Below are 13,700 nucleotides of genomic sequence, written 5' to 3' on the forward strand. Positions count from 1 at the left end.
CAATTATTTTGCGCAAGCTAACGCCATTATATGGCTGCAAATGTCCTAACCTCAACACACCTCCTATTTTTCAGCAGTCCTCAACCCTTGCCACCCTTTCTGTAATATTAACAGGCTTCCGGTTACTCACCCATAACAACATAGCTTTGCATGCACCATTTCTCCCCTCTGAATGTCAACTAGAATATCGGTTATTGTCGGTTGCTCTCCAATTCCACACCGCCACGTTCGCTATCTCTTAACTATGCGCCCATCACTTTGGTACCGTCGCTTCTTGCGCGGTCCTTAGCTTCTTTTCAAGATAACCTCCAAGCTAACCTTTCTACGCTCCACGTTTCTGCCCAGGTACTGGGAGAATGCAATGATTGTGCCTTTTTCTCTTCAAGAATAGCGGTAAGTTGCCGGTCATAATTTGGTAATGCTGGCCGTCTGCACTTCATTATTATTATTCTGTAAGTTCTCTTCTCATGATCGGGGTCACCTGTGACTAATTCGCCTAGATAAATGTACTCTTTCACGGATTCTAGAGGTTGACTGCCAATCATGAATTCTCGTTATCTTGCTAGGCTACAGTGCATTACTTGTGTCTCTTTTACATTCTCAGCTAAAGTCGTCGATCGATTGTTGCAAGTCATCTCCAGCGTTTCTGAACAGGACAATGTCATCTGCAAACCGCAGGTCGCTGAGATTACCGCGTAGAATGCTAGCGCGAAGTAAACGAACACCAGACAACGAGACAAAGACGAGCTCTAACTTCCAACTGTTGTTTATTGTGAAAAAAAAAACGCAAAAATATAATAAACGCAAAAGGAACAATACCAAGCAAACTGGCAATCGAAGATATGGAATCGAAGGGTGAAACATGCTAAGGTAAATCTTTATCGCCCTTCTCGAATGCCGCCACTTTCCAGGAAATTCATTTATTTGTCCGCTATGGATGTTCACGCCTTGCTTGCGCATGTAGCACCTTCGCAGCTTCGGCGATTATTCGGGAGCGGTTGTCCCTGTGTCTGTGCATTGTCTCCTCAAACGCCTGAGAACAGTTGCATGAGAGGCAAAGCTGTGATACAGGAAGCAGTCTTTTCCATTGCGGACGTTGTTCGCGTGTTCCCGCAGGCGGTCTGCCTGTTCAGCCCACAGAACAAGCGCCGTACGAAGAGGTATCTTCTAAACAAGGTAACTCCATATTATGGTTCAGTCGAAGGTGTTGGAGAAGCATATGTGTGCGATGACTCACTTTACCAGTTTGATGTGAGCAGATGAAAAAGGCCGCAGTCATTCGTGCGCGCGGTGTTCGTAGCGCCAACAGATATGATCAGCGCAAAAAAAAAACAATCGGATATCAAGAAACCGTATGGTATCTTTTTCAGGCATCTCATGCGTCAGCATACGAGACTCGAAAGGCACTCCTCAAACCTGGCTATCGTTTGCGCGGAAAGTGGCTGGAATTTTGGTGAATCGCACTCTAAAACAGAATGTCCTCAACGTATACCTAAAAGTCGTTGAGATGCGCGGACCTTCCAATCCTTTCTGAAACAATTTGTCCAGTTTGACCAAAAACAAGTAGATCAATAAATTATGCATGAGTCACTTGAAGGCACACGCTGTCAGCCCATCCTGTGAGCATGGATGTCAGGTACAATTGAACGAGGACCCGCAAACTTCGTGGGCCTTGTACTGAAATTCCAGCTCAACGAAACTGTCTTTTCTATTCGCAATACATTGTAACAACTCTTTATGGGGCAGCGAATAACACGATCCTTGATATCGATCGGGAAAACCTCAGAAATTGAATCATATCTTGGGAACTGCGAATCGAAAAGGGGTCGTCGATTGTTAGTAATTTCTACTTATCTTGAAGGAACAAACAGCCGCCTGAGGGAACACGCGAACAACGTGCGCAATGAGAAGACGGCGCAGCGTTGTTTCTCATGCAAGTGTTCACCGGCCTTCGAAAACATCATTACACAGGGACGACCGCCCGCGCATTATCGTTGAAGCTGCGCAGACGCTACACGAACATGCGTAAGCATGAGCTATGTTCACTGTCCATACCGGACCAATCAATGTGTTTCCTGAGAAGTGACGGCGCGCTAAAAAGGAGTTAAAGATGTTCCTTAGCATTTTTCAGCCTTCGATTATCACTTTTCTTGGCTTTGCTTGTTTTTCGCGTTTTTTTTTCCAAACCACAATAAACCTCAGTTGGACGTAAACATTTGTCTTTGCCTGAATCGTCGTCTGGTGTTTCTCTTCCTCGCGTTACTCCACTGTAGACATGACGTACTAATCAGCCCAATGCGCTACCATTCTAAGTTGCTTAGTTGTCTCCCGTTGATACTCGCACCTTATCCTTCACATTTTAAGAGCTTGGACACTTTTTTTCTAAGCATGTAGTGGATAGAACTGGATATACCGCGTCTTCTTGCCTGACCCCTTTATAGACAGGTATTTTCAGCTTTTCCTGTCAAATTGAAGGTAGCTGTGGAGTCTTTTTAGATATTGGCCACGATATTCACGTATGCTTCCGTTACTCCTTGACTACGCAATGTCTCGAGGACTGCTGGTAATTCTACTCAACCGAAAGCATTTTCGTAATCCATGTAGAACCATACATAGATGTTGGTTAAGCTCCACACATTACCCAATTACGTGATCCATGACATGAATGTAGTCCTTTCCAAAGTCAGCCTGTCCTCTGGGATGAAGCCGAGCGCTGTCCTCATTATATCTGAAATTATGTCAGATGTTTTGTGCAATACTGAAACCAATGGACCTAAAATTTGCCAATTCTTCAGCGTCTCCTTTCCTATGGATTAATACGATGCTGGGATTTTCCCCAAGTCCCTGGTACGCTTAATGTCAACAGTCATAAACGTGAAGTCATGCTCCCCGCTATCTCTTCAAAACTCCTTCAGGAACCACTCTGGCAGGACTTCGTACTCTCCGGGAGCATCGAGGCGTTTGCAGGTCACTCGTTCCCAGGCGGGCTCGTATGTGAACAGGTAAACCACCCTAGAGGAAAGGGAAAGATGCATGACACGACAGTACCACATCAGCGATCGCGAGAACGGAAGCATCTGTCGCAAACAATTCAGGATAAATGATAAAAATCGAATGGACTGCAAATGGACCCCTCTCCTTGGGGACCGCAGATAGGTCCGAGTCGGAGGTGCCATTGACTCTAGAAAGGCTGAGTTGAACCTCAAACTTCGAGTGATTTTTAGAATAAAACTTGATTCGAAATTGCATACTCCCATTATCGAGCTGCTGCTGAAAACATTTTTGTGCATCTGCGTTACGAGAGGTGCCTATACAACAGGTAGTTACGACAGTATACCTTTACACTGAAAGCAGTTGCCTTAATTGCAATCAAACATGGAAAAATGAATACGGTAAAGTCGCAAACGTGCCTTTAACGAAGAGGAGCACAGTATAATATTCACACGTCTGTACCTTTTCTTAAAGGGCTCGCGACGATGCAGTGTTTTTTGCCTTTCTTGTAAGTTTCATTTAGCCAGAGATCATCCGCCAATGGTGTCCGTCGCCACGAGATGGAACGCGTGTCCTTTCGCTCTTGTTTGATGGAATGATAATACCACTGCTAATAATAATAGTAACAATAATAATAAATCACGCGCCATTCCAGTGCTGTGAAGGTGGATTACCAGCGAAGCAGGTTAGCACACGACATCGAGGTGACTCAGAATTTAGTTCAAGGGTATGAGCAAATTTGATTTCCCTTGGGCGGTGACGGCGGTCATCCCGAAGAAAGACACACGCACACACACTTTTATTTTGATCGGCGGTCTTGATCGGTGGCATACATTCGCGTGGAAGACTACCGCCACCTCAATCGACAATTTCCAGCGAAAAAAGATGAACGCTCAAAAACCACTGAAATGGGTTCGGACGTGGGTATTAAGTGAAGGAAACACTAAAGGATGCTGGTAGAAATCACAGTCATGAGCATGACTCAGCAAAAATGACACTGACTCAGCAAAAAAAAACATTAACACTCAAAAGCCACTGAAGCGGGTTCTGACGTGGGTACTAAGTGAAGGAAACATTAAAAGATGATGGTAGAAGTCATAGGCATGAGCATGACTCAGCAAAAATGACAATGAATCCGCCAAAAAAAGTATAGCACTCAAAAACCAATGGAATGAGTTCGAACGTCGGTACTAAGTGAACGAAACACTAAAGGATGGTGGTTGAAGTCAGTCATCACCATGACTGAGCAAAAATGACAATGGCTCAGCGAAAAAACATTTAACACTCAAAACACACTGAAATGGGTTCAGACGTGGATACTAAGTGAAGGAAACACTAAAGAATGGTAGTAGAAGTCATAGTCATGAGCATGAGTAAGGCTTTCACCTTAAGGTGTCTTAGGTGTGGCTAAAGGGACTCCTGAGGACTCGTGACATGCGGGTCATGTAGGTCATGAAAGAGCCGCCTACGTCTTGGTGCTCTCATGGTCGTCTCGTTAACTTGGTAGGCTCCCCGCACACTGCTTCGCATAACATCGATTCCCACAGGGCGTGGGATCTGCCGGCTTTTTTTTTTCTTAGAACGGATTAGCTAACCTAAGCTGGGATTCACGGTATACCGTATCAGCGCTCTTGCTTGAGCTAGTTGGTCAGACATACTGGTATCAATATTACAGAGCGAAAAAAAGAAGGAAAAGAAACGACAGCAAAGAATAACGGTCCCTGCTGATCAGTGCTTCTTTGTCCTAGATTTTTTTCCGTGCCATAATACTTATACCGGTATATTTCGCATCGTAACAAGAGAGAGTTTTAGAATAGGGCCCCCTAAAGTTTTGGTGCCCCAAAGAGCTTTGTGGGTGCATGAGTAAAGAGTTTTAGAATAGGGCTTTGCGTTTGCGGATAGCGTCTTGCGCTTGCAGCGCCACTACAGCGTCAAAGAAAAGCTGTTAGAAATATTCAAATAATATATATATATATCATATTATGATAAGAAGAGTAATTTAGACTTTCGTGTTTTCGCGTTTAAATACAATTTATACATTACTCTGTTAGCAGCAAGCAACTTGCTTCGCTTAGTTTTGAGTGCCCAAGTTTACGTGCCTTCACCAGCCAAGTTAACCCGCGTTAGGCCTACGAGCCATGAAATCGAGAATCGAATTCGGAATCAGCTGCGTCTAATGATCCTCATTACACACGTTAGTTGAGAGAAAGCGATAACCGCAGTCACTTCTAGCTTACGAACTTGGCGCGCTACCACGAATCGAGCCCAGTTTGGTGCTAGGTTTGAGCCGTCGCTTCGATGGGTGCCGCCATGCTTGTTGACGCAAAGCTTTTGTGGCAGCGTTTGGGGCTCCCGCGAGATCGGGGAAGTAGCGTGCCCGACGCAAAACCCAAACGCAGTTTGCGTCTCGCGACTGCGCAGTGGCTTCGACGCTATTTCTTTGGGACCCCAAAACGTTTGGGGTCCCTATTTTAAAACTCTCTAATATATATATATACCGCATACTTGTTGTATCCCCATAATGGTGTCCTTCGCGTGGTGTAGGCTGTAGGGGATGTGCCTGGACATTTCAACGAGAATAACGACCCAACAAATGCAACTTCATAGCGTGTGTAGCCGCTGTCGCGGCAGTAAAGGTAAAGACATAAAGACGCATGCGCAGACTGCGAATGCGTCTTTAGTTGCGTCTTTAGGCCCCTAGTTGCGTACGCAAGCCACTTGCGTCCCTTAATCTAAAGCTTTCTAATGTCATCTACCACTGATTGTGTTGACACTCGCTCTGCCTCGTCGTAATCCTGAAGCGAATGGTTCAAGATTACATTTTGGCCTTTACTGTTATCTGCCGTTACAACGCGTTTTCAGCTCAAGCTTTCTCAAGCGCCGTGAGGAGATGAGCAGCTTGGAATACTGTATTTTCAGCGCAGCATGCCCTCGTTGATTTTGCATTTTGCCTCGCATAAATGAAACCTAGCGAAGACCAAACAGGAGATGCTTCGCGCGTAATCGTGACGAGGACTCACTTGGGGTCATCATGCCTCAGGTTTGATTTGACAAATGAGAGAAAGTTGTCGCAAAAGTTGAGCCCTTCAGCGCGGAACCAAAGGTGTTCCTGAAATACAGAAGGAAACAAAAACTTAAAGACAAACACATTTCATGCCAAGGGTTCTAACGAAATACGCTTGCCAATGGAACGGCGCCTTTAAAAAGTGTGTTCGCATACACAACTGGTGGTCGTTGTGCCCTAGAGTTTCAATATATGGTCTTTTAAATCTTATGGCTAGTTTTCTCGATCCACTATGGCTAAAACGGCGATATGCCAGTTAATACACACCAGTAAAAATAATTTTCACTTATGCTAAAGCAAGGCATTTCCTTAGTTAAGGGGTTCATCAGTGTTCTGCTGCAAAAGTGAGAAGGTGATGGCGCAGATAGTATTTGGCAACACTGGCGGGAACGCCATGCGCAGACAACGATCAGCACACCAGAGCGGTTTGTCTATCTGTCTTTGCTACTAAAGGGATGCATGTAAGGAAGTGATCTGATATGTCGAAGATACTGGTGTTGGATGCCGAAATTTGCACCCAGCCTTACAATTTAACTTACGAAAAACATACTGATCATGGATGTCCAGTCAACCGCGATAGTTTAAGAATTGACGAATCTGACAATGCGTTGAATTTACGAGCTGTTTTCGACTATAGACAGAAATACCGTACGCAGCATTATGTTGTTCGAATATACTAGTACAGGCTGAAGATGACCAGAAATGTGGGATACGAGTGTCCCTGTCACATACAGGAACACTATGGGCGCCTGTAAGGCTTCTGCAAGGTGGTGGCATGCTTTGATCCAGCCGACGGAGTCAGCGACGACACGTCAGCAGCAGCGTCCACGTGACCGTTCTTGAGTCGCTGTTACTGTTTCCAACCATGAAGTACCCAGTGATCCATTTTAGTCGTTGGCTGCATTTAAACGGGTGCTGTTACGAATTTAGGGTGCCAGTCTGGTTTTAGATTCATTCCACTGAAAAACGTTTCGTACGTGTCCTGCTCGGAACGAAAAAAAGTTATACGTAACGGTTCATAATGGTTTTGGTTCGCATGGAAAGGTTTTCGAAGCAAAGTAACGATAAAAAGTCACAGGCCTGCGCGGCACATGCAGCACAGTCACAGCGTAAGCTGGTGGAGCGGCTCAAGAGTAGCTCCAATTTGGGCACCACGCACAACAGGGTCTTCACGGCAGTCTGTTCGCCTCGTTTTCACGAGAACGATCTGAACTATCCGCCCGGCGTCGACGGCGAGCTGCGGCTTGTAATGCTCTCTCCACAGCAGTCTGCTGAGCCCGATCAAGCCTTACAACTGCAACTTACATGTCGGGCGCGCCGTATTTGCAGGCACCTTAACTACTAGATGGCACCACCATACTGGCGGAGGCTCGGGAGCGCGTTGATTGCGCGCCTTTTCTGAATCGCATATCGTCGTCTGCGCCTGCGGACGCTGCGTTTGCGGGCGTCTTACCTAGATGGCGCCATCATACTGGCAGAGGCTCCAGTCCTCTCACCCTGCGTTTGCCTTAGGGTATTTTCCGCGGCCCGATAGCAAGCGCTTGCGTGGCTCAGTGGTATAAGTATCCGACTCCCACGCAGCGGGCGCGGGTTTGATCCCGGCAGGAATCGGGTACTTTTTTCGCATTTCAGGCGATAGCGGTTACGGGGCGGATGCCGGCGGCGGCATCCTTGCGACCCGAAACGGCTATTGGAATGAGCCCATAACAGCTTACGCTGTAAAACATAGTATTTATTTTTCTGAGCAGGTTAATTCTGAGATCGTGTTTAGTGTGTTCAGTCAAAGCACTGAGCATGAGCTCAGAATCAGAACGTCATCTAGTGTACTCGCCGTAATTCGAGACCACGATTGTTCTGATAAAATGAACTTAAACGAACACGAACGAAGGTAACAAAACCTTGTACCCATAGAAAACGAAACGATAAGCTCTTAGTGCGCAAGCCCTGGTTCGTGCTACGATGCCGAACTGCTAGTGCACTGAGCGGCAGGCTAAGCTTAGTGGAGCGCTCGACAGGTTATCGCTTGCACTATGCCTGCCTGAGATAGGCGCTAATTCTGAGGTTGCCTGACGTCGGTTGTTTCGGATTGCTGACTTTCCCCTTGAACCGAAAACCGATCAGAAACATTTCAGTTTCACTCAGAAACAAAGTAATAAATAACGTTTCGGCTACGTTCTCATTCCCCTCAAAAATATCGTTTGTTTCGTTTTTAGTTTTCGTTCTGTTTCGACACAGTGGCTACGGTGGATTCCGTATTTACGCGTGCTTTTAATGCGCCAGCATGAAAATGCTCATAATCCCGGCGGCGTCCATTGGTTACCTCGTCACATGGGAGAATGACGAGGATAAGGGAATTAAGTGTGTGACGTCATCAGGTGGTGAGGAAGAACGAATGAAGGATAGGAGGAGAGAAGGTGTGTGCAGGAAAGAGATATTGGTGTGACGTCAGACCTTAGGAAGCAATAGGAATACAGGTAGCGCGTGACATCACGATTCGGCGCTCAAAGCAACACCATCTAGAGTCACAGCCATCACAGCTTGCAGACGGCCAGGGGAGAGGAGGGAATAGCACTGTGGCGCTCTGCCTATGCCTCTGCTAAGGCCCCTAGACAAAAAAAATGCTGGCTCTCCCACACGAGAGTAGATGCAAGCATGAAATGACTGCCGTATGGCGTCTTTTGCTGCCTGTGATGCCGCTGCCTTCAACCGCTTTTCTTCTTTCAACAATGCAGTGTGCTCAGCGTCAGTTGCTACTTTTTTTTTTCTTGTCGCGCACCGCTCACGACTCGCGGACCACTGGCGTTCAAAGAGCACAGGCAATCTCTCTACCTGCCTTGTGAACGTCACTATTGGAAATGACAACTAAAACTTCAGCGTACTAGAAGTTACAGTTCGAGTGATATTGTGAACGAACATTTGAAAGAAATCGGAAGCAATATTTTTTGTAACTTGTTTGGGAAGTATCTAGCGTATGTAATGCGCTACTGTACAAAGGGTTGGGCATTTTCTTAAACTTTTGACTGGTTGCCCTGATGATCTCGTTTTGTTCTCGCAACGATGCGCGGATGTCTCTGGCTTTTGGCTCAAGGTCACTTGAAGGTCGCCGACAATGGGAGCTAAAAGCGTTTCACGCTTAATGGATAAAAAAAGTGTCTTGTTTATTGCAGGGAGCTTAGGCACTGTGGCGGATTTGGCAGATCGCCTGTGGCGTTCGACAGGTTCAGACATGTCTTGAGAAGGCTCTTAGAGCATACCGCAAGAAGGGACATGCCTTAGGCGATGTTAAGGAGCCTTGTGGCGTTCTTCACGCGTTTGGTTACTTAAGGCTTGCAAAGGGTTAATGCTAACGCATTTCCGTCGAGCCAACCAGTTGATCGACCATTTGATTTTTTTTTAATTTCCGACAGCATTTATACGAACACTCAGGGTCTCCTCAGATACGGAGTGCGTTCGGCTGCAGAAACGACCAAGCACACGCACCGCCAATCAGCTCGGTGGCTTTATTTCACGGGGGGCTGACGGTCTCCTCATCACACCAGCATGACCGTGTTCCCTCTGGCCAGCAGAACTACCCTTGGGTGCTGCGTAGCGCCAACTTATCGCCTCCGCATATTTCTAAAACTCTGCGCGAAGAGTTCAAGTACAACACCAAACTCTTCTATCACTGTCAGTTATTCACCCTTCGGGTGAACCTGCCCATTTAATAAAGCATTTAGCTTTCTTTCGGAACCAACCACGAGTTTCTTGTGACACTCTAACCGTTTTCGCGGGCCCATCCCGAAGATTGCAGTGTAACAGAGCGGTGAAAACCACCTGGTGGTACCATGGAACCTTGAAGTACCGCATGGTGGCCCGGTGGTAAGGGAAGCGTTCGCGTATTCTTCCCCCGTGACAGCTAGCGTTTTGAGACACTGTGCTTCTGGTCGCAGATGCTGCACGGGTTTCCGAACTGGAAGGCGTATTCTGTAAAAGTGCACCTACATTGTACTGTCCTTTTCGGCCGCCGGTTATTTCCTGGATCTGCAGAGGCGAGAAAGAGAATGGCTGGGGGCACCTGTCTCATTCTTGCTCGTACTGTTCCAGCCAATCAGCCGCGGCCAAAAAGGACACTACAATATAGGTGCACTTTTACAGAATACGCCCTGATACTTGAGGACGTGGTGCTGAGAGTATCGGTAGCCACGGTGGTAAGGTGTCACGTATAAGTTATGATATAAGAAATAGTTCAACATAGTGCCACAATTAAGCACCTCCCAAAGGATTCTAACACATTATTGGATAGCAAGCGGGATTGGTTATTCGTAATATTTTTTATTGCTGTGGTCATTGTCATATGTTCTTGTAACGCGCCTTTATTTTAGTACGTGTGTGTCACGTGAGGATAGTGATGCGTAGCCACAGCCAAGTTAATGTAGAGGACACGCGCTCCCGCCCTTTAGCTAGCCAGAACTATACATCTGGGTAACCTTTCTACACATCGTCTTTCTATACCTTGCCTTTCCACCACCACTACCACCACTAGCATCATCATCTGCCTATTTTATGCCCACTTCAGGACGTAGACCTCTCCCAGCGATCTCCAATTACCCCTATCTTGCCCTAGCTGATTCCAATTTGTGTCTGCAAATTTCATAATTTCATCACCCCACCTAATTTTCTGCCGTTTTATACTGCGCGTTCCTTCTCTTGGCACTCATTCTGTAGCTATAATGGTCCACCGGTTATCTACCCTGAGCATTCTATGGCCTGCCCAGCTCCATTTTTATGCAAAAGCGTCAGGCTCATTGAGCAAAAGAAGCCGGCGTACGGCATCTGTAGCTGCGAAACGGCACCTAAATTCTCATTGGCTGCGACGTCACGGCACGAGTGCAACTCGACAGAGCAGATCAGGCGAAAGGGAACACCTGCTGCCGCCGCAGCACGCCAGGTGCTGTGCGATCGCCGCGACTCCAAATCACCCTCGCTTACGTTCTTGGAAACCTGTGTTATCCGAGCGTTCCTTGTCTGCGTAGGCTCCCGCCGGAGCCTCGGTAAGGCCAAATCAAAACGCACCAAGCATCTCAACGTGCCCGCGAGAAATTCAAAACTCGAAGAACCTTTCAGCGGCGTTCAATTGGACGTTATTATTTCGAATTCACAACTCATACGAAGTCCTTAGATGTGCTCCGATTTTTTTTCTCTTGTTGTCAACTGGAATGTCGGCTATTCCCGTTTGCTTCTATGATCCACACTGCTCACTTCCTGTTTCTTAACTTTACGCTTAACGTTTTCCCTTCCATCGCTCTTTGCGCGGTTCTTAACTTGTTTGCGAGCTTCTTTGTTAACCTCCAGAGGTTTAAGCCCCATATGTTAGCACCGGAAGAATGCAATGATTGCACCCTTTTCTTTTCAACGACAGTGGTAAGCTCCCAGTCAGGATTTGATGATGCCTGTCGTATATGCACTACAACCCATTTTTATTCTTCTGTAAATTTCCTTCTCGTGATCAGAGTTACCTGTGAGTAACTGACCTAGATAAACCTACTCCTTTACAAACCCTAGAAACTGACTAGCGATCATGAATTCTTGTTTCCTTGCCAAGCTACTGAACGTTACATTTGTCTTCTGCATATTATTATTTAACTCCACGCTTGCACTTACTCCGTTAAGGTCTTTAATCATTTGTTCAATTCATCTCCAGTGTTGCTGAACAGAACAATGTCGTCTGCAAACCGACGGTTGCTGATATATTCGCCGTTCATCCTCACTCCTAAGCCTTCCCAGTCTAATAGCTTGAATACTTCTAAGCATGAAGTGAATAGCATTGGAGAGGTTGTGTCGCCTTGCCTGACCCCTTAATTGATAGGTAATGTTTTTCCTATATTTAATTTTCATTTCAATTGTACTTATTGAAATAAGTGTATTGAGCTTGCACGCTATTACGTTGTGCTAATAAAGCTTTCGTTGCGTTGATGCTTTTTTTTACCTTGTTGCGTAACGCTTGCTTTACACCAGTTTTTACTATACCAAATGCCTCCTTGAAGGCCTGGATGGTATTCATAAATAAATATATTTTCTCAGAATGTATAAAATAAACATGCCGTAAGCAGACACATGGATAAGAGACACGCCAATTTTTGTGTTCGGTGTAATTAACATTTCAATCATACTGTTCATAACTATGACAACGCATGCGTGGGTGGCAACTATAATACACTAACAAATGAGCGAATAATTGTGTAGTTTATCATTTAACGCTTCCCGCACAATTTCTTGCTCCATCCAGCCTTGAAACTGCGGCATGCAGCAGGCAATGTCACGCAAACGCACGCAGCAGAACACACGAACTTTCTTTAATCCGCAATGAAACCCTTCTTAAAGCTTGCTGCACCTTAGCTGAAAGATTCATTATATGTTTGAACTTTCAGTGACACTTGACCTTGAATATTTGTCTTTGAACTGTCACACTTATTGCTGCAAGTTAGGTTTGTTTGTTCGCTACCAAAGCCGAGACTAGACACGTAGTTAAAAATGTGGATGAAAGGGTGTATTCGGTGCCTGTTCATACTTTCTAGCCCACTCACGGTGAACTCTTGCAGATATATACCACTTCTGCATACCCACGTAGATGCAGTGGCAGTACATGTGTGCACAAAAAAATTGACGCATTTGATAATAAAAGGCTGCCAGCACGCGCTTTGCCGCTCGTACACCTTCGGCCATCACTTCCTGATCAGTAAGTATAGCAGTGCAATATCCTGTTTTTCTCGCCTCATCCAAGCCGCCGCCAGAATACCGAAACGGGCGAAAGCCTCCTCGACGCATGAAAAGCTCTCGGATGGGAGCGCTGCGGTGCGGAGAAGGAGCCGGCCACACCCGCCACTGATATTACCAAGGAGTTTACATACGAAATCTTGTGGACTGGAGGTGGCTCACCGAAAGTGAAGCTGATCGCCGCCATCTTGCTCGGGGCAAAAAGCCCGCGCCGCCGCGATTAGTCGTCGTAGCAGTGCATGGAGTGTGCTGCCGCGCTGCTGTTGTAATGGTATTTAATGATTGTGGCATGCTTTTCTAGAGCATTGTAACATTTGAGTAGGCCATGGTATAATCGTGGTTTGCTTTTGGCTGTACAAATTGGCTTAAGGAGACGCCGGGAATAACATTTCACCTGTAAGTGCTTACGTCCGCCTGTATGGTGTGTGTTTTATTCAGTAGGGAACCATTAGGAAGGCTCACATACATCATCTACTACATTGCACGTGTCTCGATGTTAAATTTACGCCTTAAATACTCATTGGCGCGTCGCTGTGTGTGGTTGGGCTGGGATTTAACCGCTAGCTTGCAGTGGGTTCGAGTTATGCTCAAATACGCGTGCGGTCTGATTGTACGTACCGCAATGTATCTGCTTGTAAAAGGACTTAAGGACAAGGGCACTTATGTACAAAGCATTAGGAGCTAGTGGGTACTAGTAAGCAGAAATGGATGCGCTTTAAATTTCGCGTTTATTATATTAATGCGGAAGCATTCTTCGATGAGTACCCCAGTTCGGTCACGCGAAACGTGTAATGCCTTGTATTTGTACAAAAATGCGAAGACATTTATTTGTTATAATAGAGTAAATGTATATGATTGGTAGCTTTATAAGCGATTAGAAACAATTGAAGCA

General features: G+C 46.0%; 1 protein-coding gene across 1 annotated transcript in view; it reads right to left on the reverse strand.

The window, feature by feature from the left end:
* Positions 1-2,477: 2,477 nt before the first annotated feature.
* LOC119461816 (decapping and exoribonuclease protein) overlaps positions 2,478-13,700 on the reverse strand; it is a 28,365-nt gene continuing 17,142 nt past the window's right edge. The window contains exons 3-4 of the mRNA XM_037723193.2: positions 6,012-6,100; positions 2,478-3,012 (exon numbers count right to left, since the gene is read on the reverse strand). Coding sequence (XP_037579121.1) covers positions 2,901-3,012; positions 6,012-6,100 — 201 coding nt within the window. The 3' untranslated portion in view covers positions 2,478-2,900. The remainder of the gene's footprint in view (positions 3,013-6,011; positions 6,101-13,700) is intronic.

This window comes from Dermacentor silvarum, chromosome 8 (genome assembly GCF_013339745.2).
Source record: "Dermacentor silvarum isolate Dsil-2018 chromosome 8, BIME_Dsil_1.4, whole genome shotgun sequence".
NCBI lineage: Eukaryota > Metazoa > Arthropoda > Arachnida > Ixodida > Ixodidae > Dermacentor > Dermacentor silvarum.